Source organism: Oryx dammah, unplaced genomic scaffold (genome assembly GCF_014754425.2).
Source record: "Oryx dammah isolate SB20612 unplaced genomic scaffold, SCBI_Odam_1.1 HiC_scaffold_10, whole genome shotgun sequence".
Taxonomy (NCBI): domain Eukaryota; kingdom Metazoa; phylum Chordata; class Mammalia; order Artiodactyla; family Bovidae; genus Oryx; species Oryx dammah.
In genome coordinates, this window is record NW_024070194.1 from 71,796,677 (window position 1) to 71,815,924 (window position 19,248).

At 49.2% G+C, this 19,248-nt stretch overlaps 1 protein-coding gene across 1 annotated transcript in view; it reads left to right on the forward strand.

Annotated features, from left to right (window-relative positions):
- Positions 1-280: 280 nt before the first annotated feature.
- The window catches only part of IL2RA (interleukin 2 receptor subunit alpha), a 46,114-nt gene continuing 27,146 nt past the window's right edge, over positions 281-19,248 (forward strand). Inside the window, exon 1 of the mRNA XM_040248258.1 lies at positions 281-623. Coding sequence (XP_040104192.1) covers positions 530-623 — 94 coding nt within the window. The 5' untranslated portion in view covers positions 281-529. The remainder of the gene's footprint in view (positions 624-19,248) is intronic.

Here is a 19,248-nt window from a genome sequence, read left to right on the forward strand (position 1 = left end):
TGCTTGGCATGACTTTGCGCCTCTCCATCTCGAGTGGCACCTGCCGACTCCCCAGGGAGCTGTGAGTCCAGGACCTCAGTTTCACGGTGACATCAGCTTATGAAACTCTAGTTGAGACCACTGCCAAGAAGCGCTTGCTCACTCTGCTTTAACGGCAGTGGGAATCTCCCTGTCCTTTTCAGGGGTAAGCTGAAGAACGGATTCATAAACGAACCCCAATCCTTCTCACCAACCCCAGCCCACACCTCCCAGCAACTGAACTTGAGAAAGAAAAAAAAAAAACCTGGTTAAAACCACTTCCTATATTTGAGACTAGAGAAGAGAGTGGTACGCACAATTTCCTGGCTGAGGAACCCAGGCTAATACTTATACAGAGCAAGCACTGACTGCCCTAGAGGTTGACGGACTGACAAGGATGACAACCTGAGCGGACTCACCCTTCATTTCCCAGTCTCCCGGTGCGATGCCAGCAAGAGTCTGAAAGGAAACCCGGCGTTCTGCAGAGCAACACTTTCTCTTCCCGGCCCCGATGTCGGCAGTGGTCCCAGGGGCCAGGAGGATGGAGCCAAGCTTGCTGATGTGGCGGTTCTTCGTATTCATCGTGGTACCTGGCTGCGTGACAGGTAAGGGGTCGCTGGTGCCTTTGGAGTCCTGGGAAGGCTAAGGATGTAGGCTCTTCCCAATCACACAATACGAGGGGCATCTAAGTAGAAAGTACAGGGAGGGGACGGGACCCTGGGTTCTGCCCCTCTGTCCATGGCCCACCAGGGCCCCATTCTTTGCCTCAATCATCACCGACTTATAAAGAGAACTCGGAATGGGGAGTTCTTGTCACTCAAGGTCTTTGACAGTTGATTCTGGGAAGAACACAGCAGTGTGATATTTGACTGTTAACCGGATACTAATGAGCAGGTTTCTCAAGAGATTTTATTTTCCAATGAATTTAGTTTTCCACTGCATCCACTGGCCGTAAGGATAATACTAGAAATCTGATAGAAATCTCTCTAATACCAGATGAATGTGTCTCAGATGTCAGTAACTCATATATGAAGCACTGGGATCATTTAGGATCTCAGAAAAGTTAAGCTTCAAGGATGTGTACTTTGTTTTTTACTGCCTAAGGAAACGATACCTAGGAAGCTCCTTGTATGTGCAACTTTATAGAAGTTTTTTAAAAATATATAAGCATATCATTTTCAGAACATTAATTCTTATCTTCTTATGTGTCTGCTGCTGCTGCTATGCTTGTATATATATGTGTGTGTATGTGTACACATATGAAAGATTTGCATTTCATTCATCTTTTCAGAAAGATATTGTCAGTTTCTGGTTTTTTGTTTTTTGGTTTTTTTAAGAAATAAAAAACCACCAATTTCAGCCTCAAACCTCCTTCCTAATGGCATGTGAATTTTCTAAAAATGTCCTCCCTTGCTTATGCAGGAAAACATATCAACATCTATAATTTAATATCCTTCATTTCTAGACATATAACAATGCCAAGTGGCCACAGAAAGATGTGTTAAGAAGTGAAATACAATGACGCCTAAGGGGTCTTTTTTGGCCTGTTGAGGGGAAGTGACCAGTCACTGGGCTATGAACTGACCCAGGGGTAGGATCTTCTTTAAAGTGAAAAGTGGACATGATTTACGAAGACTTATAATGTGACTTCTGCCTCCGCCGGGTCTTTTCAAAGTGAGAGGCAGGCCAAGGGAACAGAAAAGTCTTTACAGTTGACTGGGCCTCATCTCTAGGGAGCACATTTCGAGTAAGTGCGTGTTACTGACAGGTGTTGGTGACTTATCTGAGAATGTGAATGGTCTGATCGCAGTGCTCTGCCATACACTCACATCTTCAAAAATCTATCCAATGCCTCTTGTTTCCCTTTTCAACAGTACAGGAAATACAAATGTGAACAAAACATAGCCTCACCTTAAAAGGGATATAACCTGGTGAGGAGAAGAGAGTTATGACACCAGTGTGGGTGCGTGGGGTGGGATAAGATCTATGGGAGCAGGGGCCATCTGGGCAGGCTTCACAAAAGCGGCAGCACAAAGAGCCCCGAGGGGTCAGTGAATTTCCCTCCTTGGGGATTCCAGAGAGAGAGGACCACAGGCACAGAGACGCAGCAGAGCGCCAGGAAAAGCCCTCAGCCTTGGGTGGAGATATGGGGATTGAGACTGGATGACCCTAAATTGGGGATTTTAAATTTCATTTGGGAGTCAATCAAAGACAATGAGAAAGTGAAATTTACCATTTATAGGGTACCTTACGGGGCTTCCCAGGGGGAGCGGTGGTAACGAATCAATCTGCCAGTGCAGGAGACACAAGAGGCATGCATTCGATCCCTGGGTTGGAAAGAGCCGCAGAGGAGAAAATGGCAACCCACTCCAGTGTTCTTGCCTGGAGAATCCCCACGGACAGAGGAGCCTGGCGGGCTACAGGCCATGGGGTCCCAAAGAATCTGACACAGCTGAGCGACTGAGCACAAAGTACCTTGTATAGGCCAGACACATGTCTTCCTTCCACCTTCACAGTCCCTTTGCAAAGTGGATGTCACCAACCCACGAGATGAAGAAGACCCCAAGACTCAGAGGCCACAGAGCCAGTGACATGGCTGGGACTCAAACCCGGTTCTTTCCGCTGAGTGCTCTTTCTGTTCACTGTTGGACAGGGCCCGAGCTCTGTGGAGGTGACTCCACAGAGAAAGGTGGGCAGACAGGGTGTGCAGTGGCCTCTTCCAGGGACCAGTAAGGACTCGGCAGCCAAAGAGAATGGCAAGGGCTGGATTTCTGGGGTCCACACATGGCTTAGGAACCTCTCCAGGGTCAGAAATAATCTCCTCTCAGACTTTTTCCTCCCAGAGAAGCCCAGTCTTAAAATAAACAAATCTTATTCCTAGGAAGGGAGAGGTCACTAACAAAATCAATCAGACTGTCAACAGATGCAATTTCTAGCTGATTCATAAGGCTGATTTTCATTCTGAAAATTTCCAAAGCCACCATTTAAAACTGTGAGGGCTGCTGACAGGGAGTGTATTGGTCAACGTGGGTGTTTTTAGTCTCTGTATTACTGGGTCCTGGGATGTGGTTGAAAAGAGAATTCTCCTGATGTTGCCAACAGGCACGTTATTGATGGTGCCTTTCTCAGCACTGTGGAAATTCTGAGAGTTTATCTGTGCCTTCATCATCTTTCTTTCATTCTAGGAATTCTGTGATCAAATCTGCATGCCCTAGACTCAAAAACACGCACACAGTGTGGAAACCCATGAAGATGATATTTTCGTCTAATTATCCCTTCTTGTAAAGATGACTGCCCACACTGGAATTTCCATCTTCACATTTGTCATTAAAACACAAACGCTTAACCCTTCACATTCAAGCATTCAGTTTCTCTAGATCCCAAAGTGTTATTCCCACATGCTCCTTGCTTATCTTTAAGATATGCCTTAGAGAAGGTAGCGTATATAGATAGATGGATAGATCATAACCGTGTGTGTGTGTGTGTGTGTGTGTGTGTGTGTATTTGGTACACTTAGGGAGTATCTCATAAAACAGCTGCTACTTTCTTTAAAAACAGCATTTCTTAAATAGGCGGTGCTGCTTACCACCTGTACCTCTGCTCCTTTTGAGATCTGAGAGTATCGAGGCACCAGAAAGAGCTGGCTTTGCTGACAGTCAGCTGCTGTAAAGAATGGCTGATGTGCAAAGAGAAGAGTTCTTAGCTTCTTTGAGCAAAGCCTTGAGTGGTCTGGAGGCACCTGTGCCACCTCTTGCTGAGATCATTCTCATCAGAGCGACAGTCACCCTCAAGTCGGGCTAGCTCTCCCCACAACCCTTCCTCACTTCCTGCCCCCGTCACCGCCTCATGACCAGCAGAGAGTTCCTTTGGGAAGTGGGGCCATGTCCCCCGAGGCCAGGGCAGAGAAATGTTAGGAGGAAGCTGAATTTTGCAGCAGGGTGAAGGGCGTGATTTGGGGGCAAACTGCGGGATCTCCACGGGCCTCAGTTTCTCTGTAAAATGAGAAGGTTGATGGGGCTGATCCTGAGACTGCCTTCTGGTTCTCTTGCTGTATGTCAAGAATTCTGCACAGGAAATAAAATAAGCTCTGTCAAAAAGCCTTTGCAAGCTGGGGTACTTTCAGATGAAAAAGTTTCCAAACCAAAGACATATACAGCAGGGTCCAGGTCGAGAGGACTTTGGAGGCCCAAGTGCCAAGGCTGACGTGTCATCAGAGTTATTTCCAGCTTTTGGGAGGTTCCGCCCTGCACTTAGGCCTGGACCACGGCTTCAGGGAGGGTGACGGCTGTAATACCGCTCCCTGCTGGGGAGGCTTCTGCTATTTGCTCTTGGGGCCTTTTTGCCCTCAGTCAATGTCCTTGCTTCTCGTAGGGGAGGGCTTATGTGAGCGGGAACCTATTTGTCTTCTCTTCATCCGAGGCCATTCCCTGGGAGGAGAGGAAAGAGGATCTTCATTCAGTCAATTGCTTCAAAAAGCTATAAGCCCTTGCATCCTTGAAAGCGGTTAAATTGAGGCTTCCTAATCACTTCGGGGGAGCCTCAGAGGGGCGTGTGCTGGCCAGGAAGGCAGTCAGGCAGAATTTTGGCTCTTCTCTGCTCCCCTCCAGCCTCTGTTTCTCTTAATACTGATTTTCGTCCGTGTGTTTGGCTGCACAGGTCTTAGTCGTGGCACATGGGCTCTTTGATCTGTGCTGAGTTCCGTGGCGTCTTTAGCTGTGGCCTGTGCAGTCTCAGCTGCAGCATGTGAGATGGTGGCCTGCGGCACGTGAGCTTAGTCCTGACCTGGGAGGGAGCCTGGGCCCCTGGCATGGGGAGCACGCAGTCGTAGCTACCGGGCCACCAGGGAAGCCCTTCCAATTCCTACTTTTTAACTTCCCCTCTGAGAAAATGAACATATGCATATGTGATGATATTCGTACTTTTCGCACATCAGAGCACCCAATTGCGTACTCGTGGGTCCTCGGCCTTACGAGTGATTCTTGGCTTTCGTTCCTCGTCTGCTCCCTGCCCCAGTCTTTGGGTGGCAGCAAGAAACAGAGAAGGAAGGAGACTTGAGCAGGAAGGGGGTTGAGGCTGGGTGGGGGAGGTTGACACTGAAGAGGTAAGACCTGGGCCGTGGATTTTCTCTGGTGAGCGCCCTGGAGCTCAACAGTCAGAGGAAAGGACTCCTCCACCCTTTCCTCCCCAGACAGTCCTGGGCGCCCTTTCTCCGGAAGTATCTGAACAGAGCCTAGAAGAACATTGGTCACAAGTGGTATGAAGAGCTGGGCAGGGGGGCTCAAGGGATGGCCTCTGAGCCCTTTGGACTCAGGACCTAGGATTCCTGTCTCCAGGCTAACAGTGTGCATCACCGCAGCCCACGGGGCCCTCTGAAGTCACAGTATTGCTAGCTGCTCAGTTGTGTCTGACTCTGTGTGACCCCGTGGACTGCAGTCCACCAGGCTCCTCTGTCCGTGGGATTCTCCGGGCAAAAACACTGGAGTGGGTTGCCATGCCCTCCTCCAAGGGATCTTCCTGACTCAGGGATCAAACCCACATCTCTTGCATTGCAGGTAGATTCTATCACCATCTGAGCCGCCAGAGAAGCCCCCTGAAGCCATAGCGGGGGGGGGGGTTCCATAAACTTCCTGTGACCCTGCTGTCTGTTGCTCTTCATCCAGGCATGTATCAGGGGAGGAGAGATTGGAGGCCACTAATGAGCACCCTCATCCGCCTCTTTTGCTACCTTTTCTAGTAATTTCTTCAGGAAGTTCTGCTTAGGTGGAGTCAGCTGCTGTCCCAGGTATTATCCAGGGCAGGGGCTGGGGATGAGGCGGCAGTGGGAAACAGCCCAGAGATGGCCTTACCACGTAAAGATGGCCCTCATTTGTTACTCCTGTACACGTCCTGAAACTCCCAACAGGAAGAGCAATGTGATAGACACACTCGATCTAACTCCATCTTTCTTGAGTAGTGAGTCCTTGAGCAAACTTGGGGAGTGCTGCTACTTGTTTCCTTAGAAAACTTTCTTATGCACAAAATTTTGAGAGTAATATTTGGGGTAATAACCTCCCTGTCAACCAGGGTCTCCAGGTAAGACCTCCGATCAGGTTCTTTAATATCTGAACAGCCATAATCTGAGAACAGAGAATGAGACACAGAATGTTACCCTCACTAGTAAGGGAGATGTAGCTGGCTTGGCTAAAGTAACCTAAAAGGCCTGGGTTCCTAGACAAGATTGGAAGCAAAGGTTGCCAAGGAAAAACCAAAGACACCAGGGAAGCAAGAGAAGTGGAGATCTAGGACTAGAATCCAGGCCTCTCCTATTCCAGCACAATATTCCCCATATGTCTTCACATCAACTGTCAGTGACATCCATCCATCTACTTCCCATCCATCCACCCATCCTTCCTTCAACCATACATCCATCTATCCACTTTCCATCCATTCACCCATCCTTCCTTCAATCCATCCATCCATCCACCCTTCCCTCCTTCCTTCTTCCATCCATCCATCCATCTCTCCATTCATTCATCCTTCCTTTCTTTCATCTATCTATCCATCATCCATCCATCCATCCATGCATCCATCCATCCATCAATCTATCCATGCATTAGGATTACTGAGAAGGAAAAGGTCTTTGCTCTCAAACTGCTCCTGGCCTAAGACTGGAGATAGACATCTGCTGAGCAACTCCCACCTTGAAGACTTGCCAAGGGAGACAGCAGTATTTAACAATGACTCAACAGCCGCCACTGAATCCCCCCTTTCCTCAGGCTTTCAAATAAATCACCCATTTCGGGGAAAACAATACTAGAATCATCTCTGGGTCTTTTAGGTATTTTCCACTCTAAGATTACTCAGGAATTTTCCGGCTTTTGACTTGTTTGGAGCTTACTCTGGGATTTGCTTCCATCAGTGAGAAAACACAAGTCTAACTGGGAAATGTATCTAGAGCAGCGCTTTCTGGCCTGATTTACACATTAAATGTGCGTCTGGGAAACTTTCACAAATGATGTCCAAGTCCCACCCACGACCAGTTAGGTCAGACTCTCTGGGGATTAGAACTGGATATAGGCCAGCATTATTTTTAAGCTTCTCAAATGATTCAAGATGCACTTAGGATTGAAATCCACAGAACAGTGATTCCATGGTTGGTCCGAGTCCATTGTTTTATTCCTATTCACCTCCCAAAGTTCAATGTACTACAGATCACCTGTAATACAGGTGAGGCAGGGGGCTTGTTGTGAGACAGAGTCTGATCAGGATATCTGGGGTGAGGGAGGAGGTTCTGGTTCAAACAAGCTCCTCCATGAGATCCAAGTGCCTGGTGCCTGGACCCCATTTTGAGTAGCAAAGCTGTCATGGGAGAGAAGAAGAGGGTGCTGTGTCCACCCCACAAGAACTTCCAACAAAAATGGGAAAACCAGTCTGGGAAAGACACAAGATTGAACATAGCAGCGTGGTAGGTGGCAGAGTTGATGATGCATGGCATCCAGAGGTGCTTCCCAGGGCATTCAGAAAGCCTTCTTGGAGAAGGTGGCTCTGAGCTTGCACTTGTAAACCTCAGGAGCTGGCTGAGGGGTGGTGTTTGCCAATGAGGTGGTAACGTTGTATATGTGAGTCATGATCCTTGAGCAACAAACTGAAAATTGAGGCGTTCATGAGGGCAAAGAAACAAATGCCCCACATTTCAAATGTTTCCTACTCCATGCTGGTTGCTTGCTGAACAAAAATGAAGCTCAAATGCCTAGTGATCCTATAAAAACTAGCACTTCTGTTCTGACAAGAGGCACCTGGGTTCTTGCCCTCTCGCTTTGATCCTCTAGTAACACGCGTCATTGGGGTCTGGAGTCTGCACTCCCACAATGGGCCACCGAGTCAGCATCACCAGGACCTCATGACACCTCTGGGTAACAGTCAAGAAGTCTGGGGTCTTATTTCCCCACATTTAAATTTTGCCCTGACCTCTGTCGAGCGCCAGGGCTTCCATTCTGACTGCCCACGTGACCTTCTGCCCCTAACCCATCCTGTCCACATGGCTTTCCATCAGCCAAGGTGCCTGCAGCAGCTCAGCCCAGGGCCAGGGACCCAGGAGGATTTCAGGCAGCAGAAACTCTAAGGCACCAAAGTGTGGCTGCCCCCGGGTGGGGTGACCAGAAGGCCACTGAGAACGAGCGGGGTGGCCGGCGCAGGCCAGTGGAGTCAGGCCTCCAGCTGCCCTCTTGCCCACCCACCACTCCAGACACAATGAAAGGGCCGGGTGGATCAGGAGGCTAGGAAGAGTGAAATGCTTCTTTCTGAAAAGAAGAAAGAGAAGCAGGTTTTTAAAGAACACAAAGTGCGTGCTAAGGAGGTGATGGGTCCCTTTACTCTAAAGAGCACGGAAAGCCCGCTGGGCTCCGGGAGGACCCCGGGAGAGAGGGAGATGAGGAAGGTGGGCAGAGCTGTGAGCTGCAGAACGGCTGGCTGGTTGGGGCAGGCCCCGCACAAACTCGGATCCTAGCATCCACTTTTCCCTTTGAGGTTTATTTTGCCTTCAGCTTGTGCCAGGAAACACTTTTGGAGGGTGCTGCACTACAACAGCTTGTGGAATCTTAGTTCCCCAAACAGGGACTGAACCTGGGTCTGGGCAGTAAAAGCACCAAGTTCTAACCTTGACCCCCAGGAATGTCCCCAAGAAACATCAGAAACATGAGTGATAACGAGAAGAGCTCATACTTACAGCTCTCTCACAGGCACTACGTGAAAACGTGTTGCCTCTGTTAATCCTCAAAATCAGGTCCACTTTGTTCTCACCCCCTTCTCGTACCCAGTAAACTGAGGCTCATGGAGGTGAATCACTTATCGCGTGGAATACAACCGGGAGTGCTGGGGTGCCGGATGGGAGCCAGGCTGGCTCCATGCAGGGCCTGCATTGTTGATGATTCTCGTAAACTGCTGTTAATAAAGAAGTTTAGTTTCTCCTTTTGAAAGTCTGCTCTGAGTAGGCCCCACTGCCCCTGTGGTTGTCAATAAATGAAAAGCCTGTTCCAACCGCATCCAACCCCAGACACCCAGTAGCTGCCTGCCGTCTGCTCGAGGGGCTGCCTTTTCAGTCCCATAGAATCCCTGAAGTTTAAATTCTCTAAATCCTGCTCTCCCCTCCTCCTACCTGCCAAACAGTAGCTCAGGGTGTCTTTCCTGCATTTGACTGGGCTTCAAAGAAAGCACTCGAGTCAAGCCACGTCTGCCCCAGCCGCCCACGAAGCAAGGAAATTCTGAGCACCTTCAGGCATGAGTCAACATCACCATGTTCAGGAATCTCTGCCCACAGAATCACCCACTCTTCTGTTTGGGCCCAAAATAGATACCTCCTTCAGAAGCCTCCCTGCTTCTGTAGCCTCAGCAATAAGAAAACAAAGGCGAGGGTAGGTGTGTGTCCAAGGCATGATGGAGGAAGTTCGCTCTGCTGTGAAGTTCTCCGGAGTGAAAACACTGCCGCTGAGCCGGACACGCAGGACAGGTGTGGCAGGTGGAGGGGGGACGCAGGAGGGCGGCTGGGGACGGTCATTCCTTTGTTCATTCCTTCACTTGGCGAACATTTATTAAGCAAATACTATGTATCAGATACAGGGTCGGGAGATGGGTGCAACCCAGCCCTGGGTCTCCAGGAACCCACCATCCAGCAGGAGAAAAAATATATCACACAGACAGTGCCAACCGAGCTGAGACTCAGAATGCAAATGCAAAGAAAGGGTGGATGGCCACACAGACAGGCATTTGTTCCTATGCAAGTCCTTGACATTGTCACTCAAGAACTGCCTCACTGTCCTAATACCCGGGACAGAAACAAGGACTGAAAGCATTGCTCTGTCATTACTAATTACTAAAGCTACTGAAATCAAACACCGTGAATTTTGAATTTAGAATAGCATAGTGAGAAAATGTGTGGAAGCTTTCCTTTGCTCAAGAAACTCCCTGAGCAAGAAAATAGGAACATTTTTGGTGGGAGCAGTTACTTTCCTTAAAGGAGAAACAGATGGCTCCCACAGCCCACGGGTGTTGTAGACACACCATTAACACGCAGAGCTGACAGACGGCACCTCCTCACCAGCGTGTGAGCCACTTTCCAATTTCAAGCACCCAGGAAGGACCTGCCTCTCCAAGAAAGGGATGAAGGGAACCCAGTCAGTCTGGTTATGCTTGGTATTTAAAAGGAAGAGTGGTTTTTAAAACTATATATGTGTATCTATATATATACACATACACACACGTATATATATATTGGGTTCATAAAAAAGTTTGCGTTTTTCTGTAACATCTTTCAGAAAAAACTGAACGAAATTTTTGGCCAACCTGATATATACAGGTTGTATACACATGCTATGAATGTATACACATGCTATATATAGTGTATATATGTATACACATACATATATGTACTGTGGATATACACGTCTACATGCATTTTTATGTACGTATGTGTCCCTCTCCATATATGTGTGTTTAGTCGCTAAGTTGTGACCAACTCTGCAACCCCATGGACTGTAGCCCCCCAGGCTCCTCTGCCTATAGAATTCTCCAGGCAAGAGTCCTGGAGTGGGTTGCTATTTTCTTCTCCAGGGGATCTTCCTGACCCAGGGATTAAGTCCGTATCTCCTGCATTGGCCGGCAGAGTCTTTACCACTGAGCCACCGGGAAAGCCCATGTGTATACATACATATATACAAATACGCATATACACATTACGTGTACATGCATACACACGTGATATATAAGGTACGTGTGTGCATGCTGTATACATGTATATGTATACATGTATACAATGTGTATATATGTGTGTCTAACTATACACATGTATACAATGTGTATATTTCAGTTCAGTTCAGTCACTCAGTCGTGTCTGACTCTTTGCGACCCCATGAATCGCAGCACGCCAGGCCTCCCTAAGTTCACCGAAACTCCTGGAGTTCACCCAAACTCATGTGCATAGAATCGGTGATGCCATCCAGCCATCTCATCCTCTGTCGTCCCCTTCTCCTCCTGCCCCCAGTCCTTCCTAGCATCGGGGTCTTTTCCAATGAGTCAGTTCTCATGGGGTGACCAAAGTATTGGAGTTTCAGCCTCAGCATCAGTCCTTCCAATGAACACCCAGGACTGATCTCCTTTAGAATGGACTAGTTGGATCTTCTTGCAGTCCAAGGGACTCTCAGAAGTCTTCTCCAACACCACAGTTCAAAAGCATCAATTCTTTTGGCTTCTTTCTTCACAGTCTAACTCTCACATTCATACATGACCACTGGAAAAACCATAGCCTTGACTAGATGGACCTTTGTTGGCAAAGTAATGTCTCTGCTTTTGAATATGCTATCTAGGTTGGTCATAATTTTCCTTCCAAGGAGTAAGCATCTTTTAATTTCATGGCTGCAATCACCATCTGCAGTGATTTTGGAGGCCCCCCAAAATAAAGTCTGACACTGTTTCCACTGTTTCCCCATCTATTTCCCATGAAGTGATGGGACCAGGTGCCATGATCTTAGTACACATGTATACAATGTGTACATATATATATGTATAACTATATACCCATAGTTTCATGAAATGAAGGCCTTGGAGTGAATCGGTCTATCTCCTCAGAGAAAGACTGTGAGATAGTTAAAGGGCAGAGGAGCCGTTTTTACAAGTTTTGCTTGAAATCCCCGCGGCCTGGGCTGACGTCAGCCTCTTCCTGCCCGGGGCCCTGTGAGTTTCCCGGGAGTTTCGGAGAGGCTGTGCTGCGGGCGCCAGTCCTGGCTGTGGCAGGCTGGTGGCTTCCCCCGTGGGTGAAACCAGTAGCGCCTGCAGACCCAGCTGAGTGTGGTATCTGCTTCCGGCCCCTGCGGTAGTGACACCTCTGCTCAGTGTCTGATTTAGAATAAAAGGATCTTCGTGAAGAGAAAACTCCTTATTTCAAGTGGGAAGCAAAACAAACAACTACCAAAAAAAGTTACAAACCCCAACACCTTTTAACAATACGAGGGCAGTTTCCGCTGACATCCTGCTGACACCCAGGAGAGTGCGGGCCCGCAAAGGGTGAGCGTTTTCGGCTCAGATGTGCTAACAGGCCCTTTATTTCACTTTTGACTTTCAACGCCTTTCACTCACCAGGCCATCAAGTTTCACTTTCCCTCTCCCAGGGTTTCCTGTCTCGCTCCTCCAGCCTGAGTTGGCAGTGGGCTCCTGCGGAGGGACTCCCACCCTCCTGCTCCTCCTGTTCCTCCTGGGAGAGGAACTGTGGGCCAGCCAGGCACCCAGCTGTGCCTTCTACACTGTGATCTTACCAAAGTCTCACAACAACCCTGTGAGTCAGGTACCCCTGGGATCATTGCCATTTTACAGACGATGAAACTGAAGTTGCTAGGCTTTCATTCACACACCCCAGAAAGTGACGGAGCCAGGCTACCTGCTCCATCCTTGTACAGAGGAAGAAGGCAGTTAACCGGTCTCATCAATTCCCCTGGGCTTCCTAGGCAAGTTTTCTGTCTCTTATTTTAAGTCACTCTTTGATCCACTCCCAAATTCACTCTCTTTCACAATGCCTCTTCCCTGATCAAAGACCTCATGTTGTTCCACCACCACCTGCGGGGCATGCGTCCTCTGCCTGGCGTCTCCTGTTTTTTCTGACCTGGTCCATCTGAATGTCCTCTGCACACTGGACCCCCCCGCAGCTCCACCCACTCCAGCAGGCAGGGCTCCTGTTGTGCAAACATAGCTTCCTCACCTACAATTTCAAAGCCTGGCACCTAGGGACACCTCCCCTTTTATAATCTACCACATCTCATCTGTCTACTTGGAATTATTCCCAACCAGGAAGCATCTGGGGAGAGTAGAAAGGGCTCAGGAACTTGAGATTTCACAGGGCTTGGATTCAGAACCTGGCTTGAACTTGTGTAATCCTGTTTTCTTGTAAAACCATCACTGGGTACCATTCTCTACCAGCACTAGCAGGGTGGGGACAGCTGATGGACAGGTGTGGCGAGTGCAGGTGGTCCGGGAAGGCAGAGTCATGCCCAGCCCCAGAGAAAAGGGGCAAGGAGGCTTCCCAGAGCAAAGTGACAAGGAAGGGTCCTGCAGGACAGGCAGGAAGGGGGAAGCAAAGTCTCGAGCGAGTTAGTAACAGAGGACACAGCACAGTTCTCCAGGCTGGGGAGCATCCGTGGGGTGGAGCTGTGAGCTGGCCGTGGAGCTGGGCCAAGCGCAGGGGCATGGGCTGTACCTGGGGAGGAACCGGCGCCACAGAGCAGCTGCAGGGATGGGGGCCATCTGGGCTTGAGGGCATCAGCCCTGTTATCTGTGTGTACAACTGATGGCAGGTGGCACGGGGGAAGGGGTGTAGCCCCTGAGGGTGCTAAGTGACCTGGAGGTGAGCTGGGAGTGGGTCGGTCCTTCAAGCCTCCAGGGGCCTCAGCAGCCGTGGGATGAGGCAGCCTGCCTAAGGTAATCAGGGTGCAGTAGGTACTCAGTCAGCACAGCTTGCTGGGCCTGCAATCTGCACAGCCGAGAGCCAGAGCACCTCTCCACAGCCTTCCCAAGTTCAGTCCAGCCAGCGCTGGGCGCCCCGCCCCCAGCCCCGCCGGCCTCCTCGTCCTCCGTCATCTCCAGTTTTAATGAAAGATGCCGCCACCACCACTACCTCCAGCTGCCCAGGGAACGTGCCCAGAATCCCGGCTCCTTTTGCCTCGCTGGCCCCACACTCCTTACAAAGGCCCAGTCCCTGGGGAGTCCAGTCTGAACCATCTCTGCATATTAGTACCCACTCTCCACTCTCCAAGCTCCAGCCCCCCGAACCCCAGCCCAAGGTGCCCGAGACGGCCTTCCTGCCTCACAGGACACACGGGGGATGGGGCGGAAGGAGGTCAGAGGCTACCGTGGCCACAGGGACAGGAAGTAGCTGAGACAGGGGAGGAAAGGTGGGCGCGCGCAGTCATGGGCGCCTCCCCCCGGGAGGCTGCGCATCCTGACCTCGCGGAACTGGCTGTGTGACGCTGGGCAGGGCACTGCCGCTGCCGGCTCACTGCATTGTGGATAACACGGAACAGCAGGGATGGCGATCCAGTCATTTATCACACTGAAATGATTCTTTTTTAGGGCTGTAGCAATAACACTGTAGCATTCTGTATATGTCAGTTTATTGTATATTCAATGTCTTGCTTATAATAATGGACTATAAAATAGTCATAGTATTAATTGTCATGAATGTTCATAACAGCCTACTACTGGGGGGACCGGGGAAGCCAATTGGGTGCCTGGATCAGTGGCCAGCATGCAGTGACTGCCACATCTTGGATAGAGTGGACACTTTCTCGGTGCATTGGAGGAGATGACAGAGAGGCTCTCTAAGTCCCTTTCAGTTCTGACATTCTGTGGTTAATAAACACCCCAGAGCACGGTGAAACCCCATCCCTTCCACCCTGTGCTGATGGAGCCGTTTAGGCTCCCCGCCAGCCAGCCTTCTCCTCTACTGCATCCCGTCCGTTCACCAGCAGGACTGAAGGCATCGCTCACACCACGGGAGGAACTCTATGCAGTTCACCCTGCAACGACTACATCCTTGACGGCTCCCATGTGTTCTTTTCAGCACAAAGCAATTCCCCTTGAATCATGGTAAACAGGTCTTAGTTCCCACGTCCTTAGAAAATGCTGTCACCTTGGATTTAAATTCAATAAGAGGAAGCCCAACATGAAAACCCCTTACAAATTCATCACCTGTAGTCAAACCTCCTAAGTTGGGTGTCCCTTGAAAGGAACAGTGCTCACCTATGGCTTTGATCAGAGACCACGATTGCAGGTGCTGCCTATGAGTTTAGGGAAGGCAGGAATTTAAAAATATTTGTATTTATTTATTTTGCTATACTGGGTCTTAGTTGCAGCATAAAAACTCTTAGTTGTGACCTGTGGGGTCCAGTTCCCTGCCCAGGGATTGAACCTGCACCCCCTGCCCTGGCAGTTTGGAGTCTTAGCCACTGGACTGGAAGTCCCTAGAGCTGATACTTTAAAAGGTGCTCTGGGGAACTTGGCTCAGACAGTAAAGAACCTGCCTCCAAATGCAGGAGATGCAGGTTCAATCCCTGGGATGGGAAGACCCCCTGGAGAATGGAATGGGCAACCCATGCCAGTATTCTTGCCTGGAAAATTCCATGGACAGAGGAATTTTGTGGGCTACAGGCCATAGCGTCACAGAGAGTCACACTTTCACTTCACTTTCTGGGGATCTTGGAGTCTGTTTCCTTCAGTGCTGGCCTAGTGGGGGACAGCCCAGACTGAGTCCACAGAGTAAACTCATCAAAAACCTTTCAGTTGAGGCTGCCTTTCTGAGGCCAGTTCCTGGAGTACTGGAGAGGGCTCCGGGCCTCGTCTACGTGACAATCTTAAACACTCTCCTCCCAACTGTGTGGCCACCCCCATCATCAGTTCACTCTGACACAGCCTCATCTCCCCCTTCTCTGTGGGGCCTCGCCTACTGATGTGTGGATTTGGGGAACACGTTCCAGCTGCTGTTGGTCTACACTGAACCCGTCTTAGGCCAGTCACAGTAGACAAGCAGTCAGGGCTGCCTCCAAAGCACCCAGAACCTCAGAACCTAAATCAGTACCTTCCCTCCAGCTGGTCTGTGCCTCTGTTTCCATAGTGGGACTGACGTTCTCCATGGAAAGGCTGGTTGCCATCCAAGACATACAATGATGTCTTCGTCTGAGCAGGCTGTCCTAGCAGAATACCACGGCCTGGGGGTCTTAGAACAACACACTTTATTTTACCCCTCACTTTATTCCTGGGGGCTGAGATCTGAGATGGGGGTGGCATGATGGGGTTTGGGTGAGGGCTATGGTTTTCCCCCAGAGGATTTCTTGTGACTCTCCTCGGGGACCCAGACCCACCTAGGAGGGTCGAACCTCACGGCCTCAAGTCACCCAATGCCCCACCTCCTGACACCATTGCACCCGGCAGGAAGGTTTCTTCATATGAATGGGAATCCAAACACTTGTTTGAAATGGAGTGTATTCTTGAGAGCAGGCAGGAAGAAGCGTGCCCAGAATGAGGGGCATGGGGGGCACCCGGGGAGGTGGGGGCGGCTACTGGCAAACCTGACCCTCGTCTTCCCAGGACACATGGATTTGGGGTGCCTGACACACTCAGGGCCCATGCTGGCGCGGCCAGCCCCTGCATGACGCCTGAATGGGGTGTTGGTTCTGACGAGTGACTCTTCCTTTTGGATGCCTCCATGTCCTCCTTTGACTTTTTTCTTCTTTCCTATGTTTCCCCTTGGGTCTTGAGTTTCTAACCGGCATCACACCTATGTGCCTGGCATTCTTTAAAATAGTGGAAACTGTGGCTACGGAGTTGAAAATCTATGTGACTCTGTGGTCTAAATTCTCTGAAGGCTCCCCTTGTGGAAGACGGTGGGTAGGATTCACCAGCGTAGCACATTTCTGCTAAAACCATTATTTCATCCCAAGAAACAGCTTTCAAAGGTTTGAAGGAAAGCTGATTTTCGATTTCAGAGAAAGAACATGGGTATATTTCTACACCCCTTGTTTTTCTTATCTGACAATGTTTTAATTTTCATCGGGTTGACATTCTGCGGTAAATGTGTGGTTAACTCTCACATACAGAAGTTCGTTATCAGCTAAGCCTCCCAGGGACAAAACCACCCCCCTCAACATTTCATTCGCAGGAGCATTTGAGACCCCCCCACACGCGACGGCTTTGACTTAGGCACAGGATACTGCTGCTTCTGTCTCCTTTCTTCCCTTCTAACATAAAGAGAAAAGAACTCTTTTCCCACCCAGCCCCCCGTTTTTCTTGGTAACAAGTGTTGATTAAGGCAGAAGACGTTCTCATTCTTGAGTTGTGGAAACTCTGACTCTTTGGTCTGAGAGGCCCAGCCGGGGTCTCAGAAACTGTGGGTCAGATACAGAACTCACGAGCGAAGGATGCTCAGTACCAGAGAACCAGCCCAGCTGCACTGAGTCCCCCCCACTCCCCACAAAGCACACAGCGCCCCTGCTTATCTTATTCCCACCTGGGGAGTCGGGCGACCTTTTCTTTGATGCCATTAACCTGCCTTAACCCCATCCCCCCCGCCCCAGCTCACAGCCTGGTGACCCTGAACTTGGTTTTGCCACATTTCCCTCAGCATGTGGGGGATTCCCAGGTGGCACAGTGGTAAAGCGTTGTCTACCTGTAATGCAGGAGACATTAAGAGACACAGGTTCAAGCCCTGGGTCGGGAAGATCCCATGGAGAAGGAAATGGCAACCCACTCCAGTATTTCTTGCCTGGAGAATCCCATGGACAGAGGAGCCTGATGGGCTACAGTCCACGGGGTTGCAAAGAGCTGGACATGACTGAGTGACTGGGCGTGCATGCCTCCGCATTTACGCTGAGTGAAGATAGATCTGTGTTGACTGAATGAATTCAATTCAGTTCAGTTCAGTTCAGTCGCTCAGTCGTGTCCGACTCTTTGAGACCCCATGAATCACAGCACGCCAGGCCTCCCTGTCCATCACCATCTCCCGGAGTTCACTCAGACTCATGTCCATCGAGTCCGTGATGCTATCCAGCCATGTCATCCTCTGTCGTCCCCTTTTCCTCCTGCCCCCAATCTCTCCCAGCATCAGAGTCTTTTCCAATGAGCAACTCTTCTCATGAGGTGGCCAAAGTACTGGAGTTTCAGCTTTAGCATCAGTCCTTCCAAAGAAATCCCAGGGCTGATATCCTTCAGAATGGACTGGTTGGATCTCCTTGCAGTCCAAGGGACCCTCAAGAGTCTTCTCCAACACCACAGTTCAAAAGCATCAATTCTTTGGCACTCAGCTTTCTTCACAGTCCAACTCTTACATCCATACATGACTACTGGAAAAACCATAGCCTTGACTAGACGGACCTTAGTCAGCAAAGTAATGTCTCTGCTTTTGAATATGCTATCTAGGTTGGTCATAACTTTTCTTCCAAGGAGTAAGCGTCTTTTAATTTCATGGCTGCAGTCACTATCTGCAGTGATTTTGGAGCCCCCAAAAATAAAGTCTGACACTGTTTCCACTGTCTCCCCATCTATTTGCCATGAAGTGATGGGACCAGATGCCATGATCTTCATTTTCTGAATGTTGAGCTTTAAGCCAACTTTTTCACTCTCATCTTTCACTTTCATCAAGAGGCTTTTTAGTTCCTCTTCACTTTCTGCCATAAGGGTGGTGTCATCTGCGTATCTGAGGTTTTTGATATTTCTCCCAGCAATCTTGATTCCAGCTTGTGTTTCTTCCAGTCCAGCGTTTCTCATGATGTAGTCTGCATAGAAGTTAAATAAGCAGGGTGACAATATACAGCCTTGACGTACTCCTTTTCCTACTTGGAACCAGTCTGTTGTTCCATGTCCGGTTCTAACTGTTGCTTCCTGACCTGCATACAGATTTCTCAAAAGGCAGGTTAGGTGGTCTGGTATTCCCATCTCTTTCAGAATTTTCCACAGTTTATTGTGATCCACACAGTCAAAGGCTTTGGTGTAGTCAATAAAGCAGAAATAGATGTTTTTCTGGAACTCTCTTGCTTTTTCTGAATAAATTAATGGACCATATTATCGATGCGATTGCTAATACACTCAAACATTCATTCAGGGCCTATGGTTGCCCGCAATGAGGAAGTAGTTTAAACAAACAGTAGGTGACATGGACAGCCAGCAACAATCAGAAATGACCAGAAGTTTTGAAACTCAACAGTGGTGAGCCAGTGGGCAGTGATCAGGAAGTTGACCGTTCTTTATTAGATGTGCAGGCCATTGTGAACACAGGTGAGAGGAAGGAAACAGATCCAGAATTCTCACAAATAGTTCTTAGAAGAGAAAAATCAAAAGAATCTCCATTGCCTTGTTCTGACACAATCAAGCTTTAAGTTATTCACATTTTAGATATTTTTTTCCAGCTCACAAAGCTTATATGTCTTATCATTTGGTCCTAAAAACAACCCTGCTCCAGGGATGATATAGCAACATCAAGACCTGGGGGGCAGATATTGAAAATCTTCCGTTTACATTATTTCCATGGATGCATCTCTTGCCATTCACACTCCAGAAAACACTCCCCTTAAAGTCCTCAGGTGGCGCTAGTGGTAAAGAACCCGCCTACCAGTGCAGGAGACAGAAGAGAAGTGGGTTTGATCCCTGGGTTGGGAAGATCCCCTGGAGGAGGCCATAGCAACCCACTCCAATATTCTTACCTGGAGAATCCCAAGGACAGAA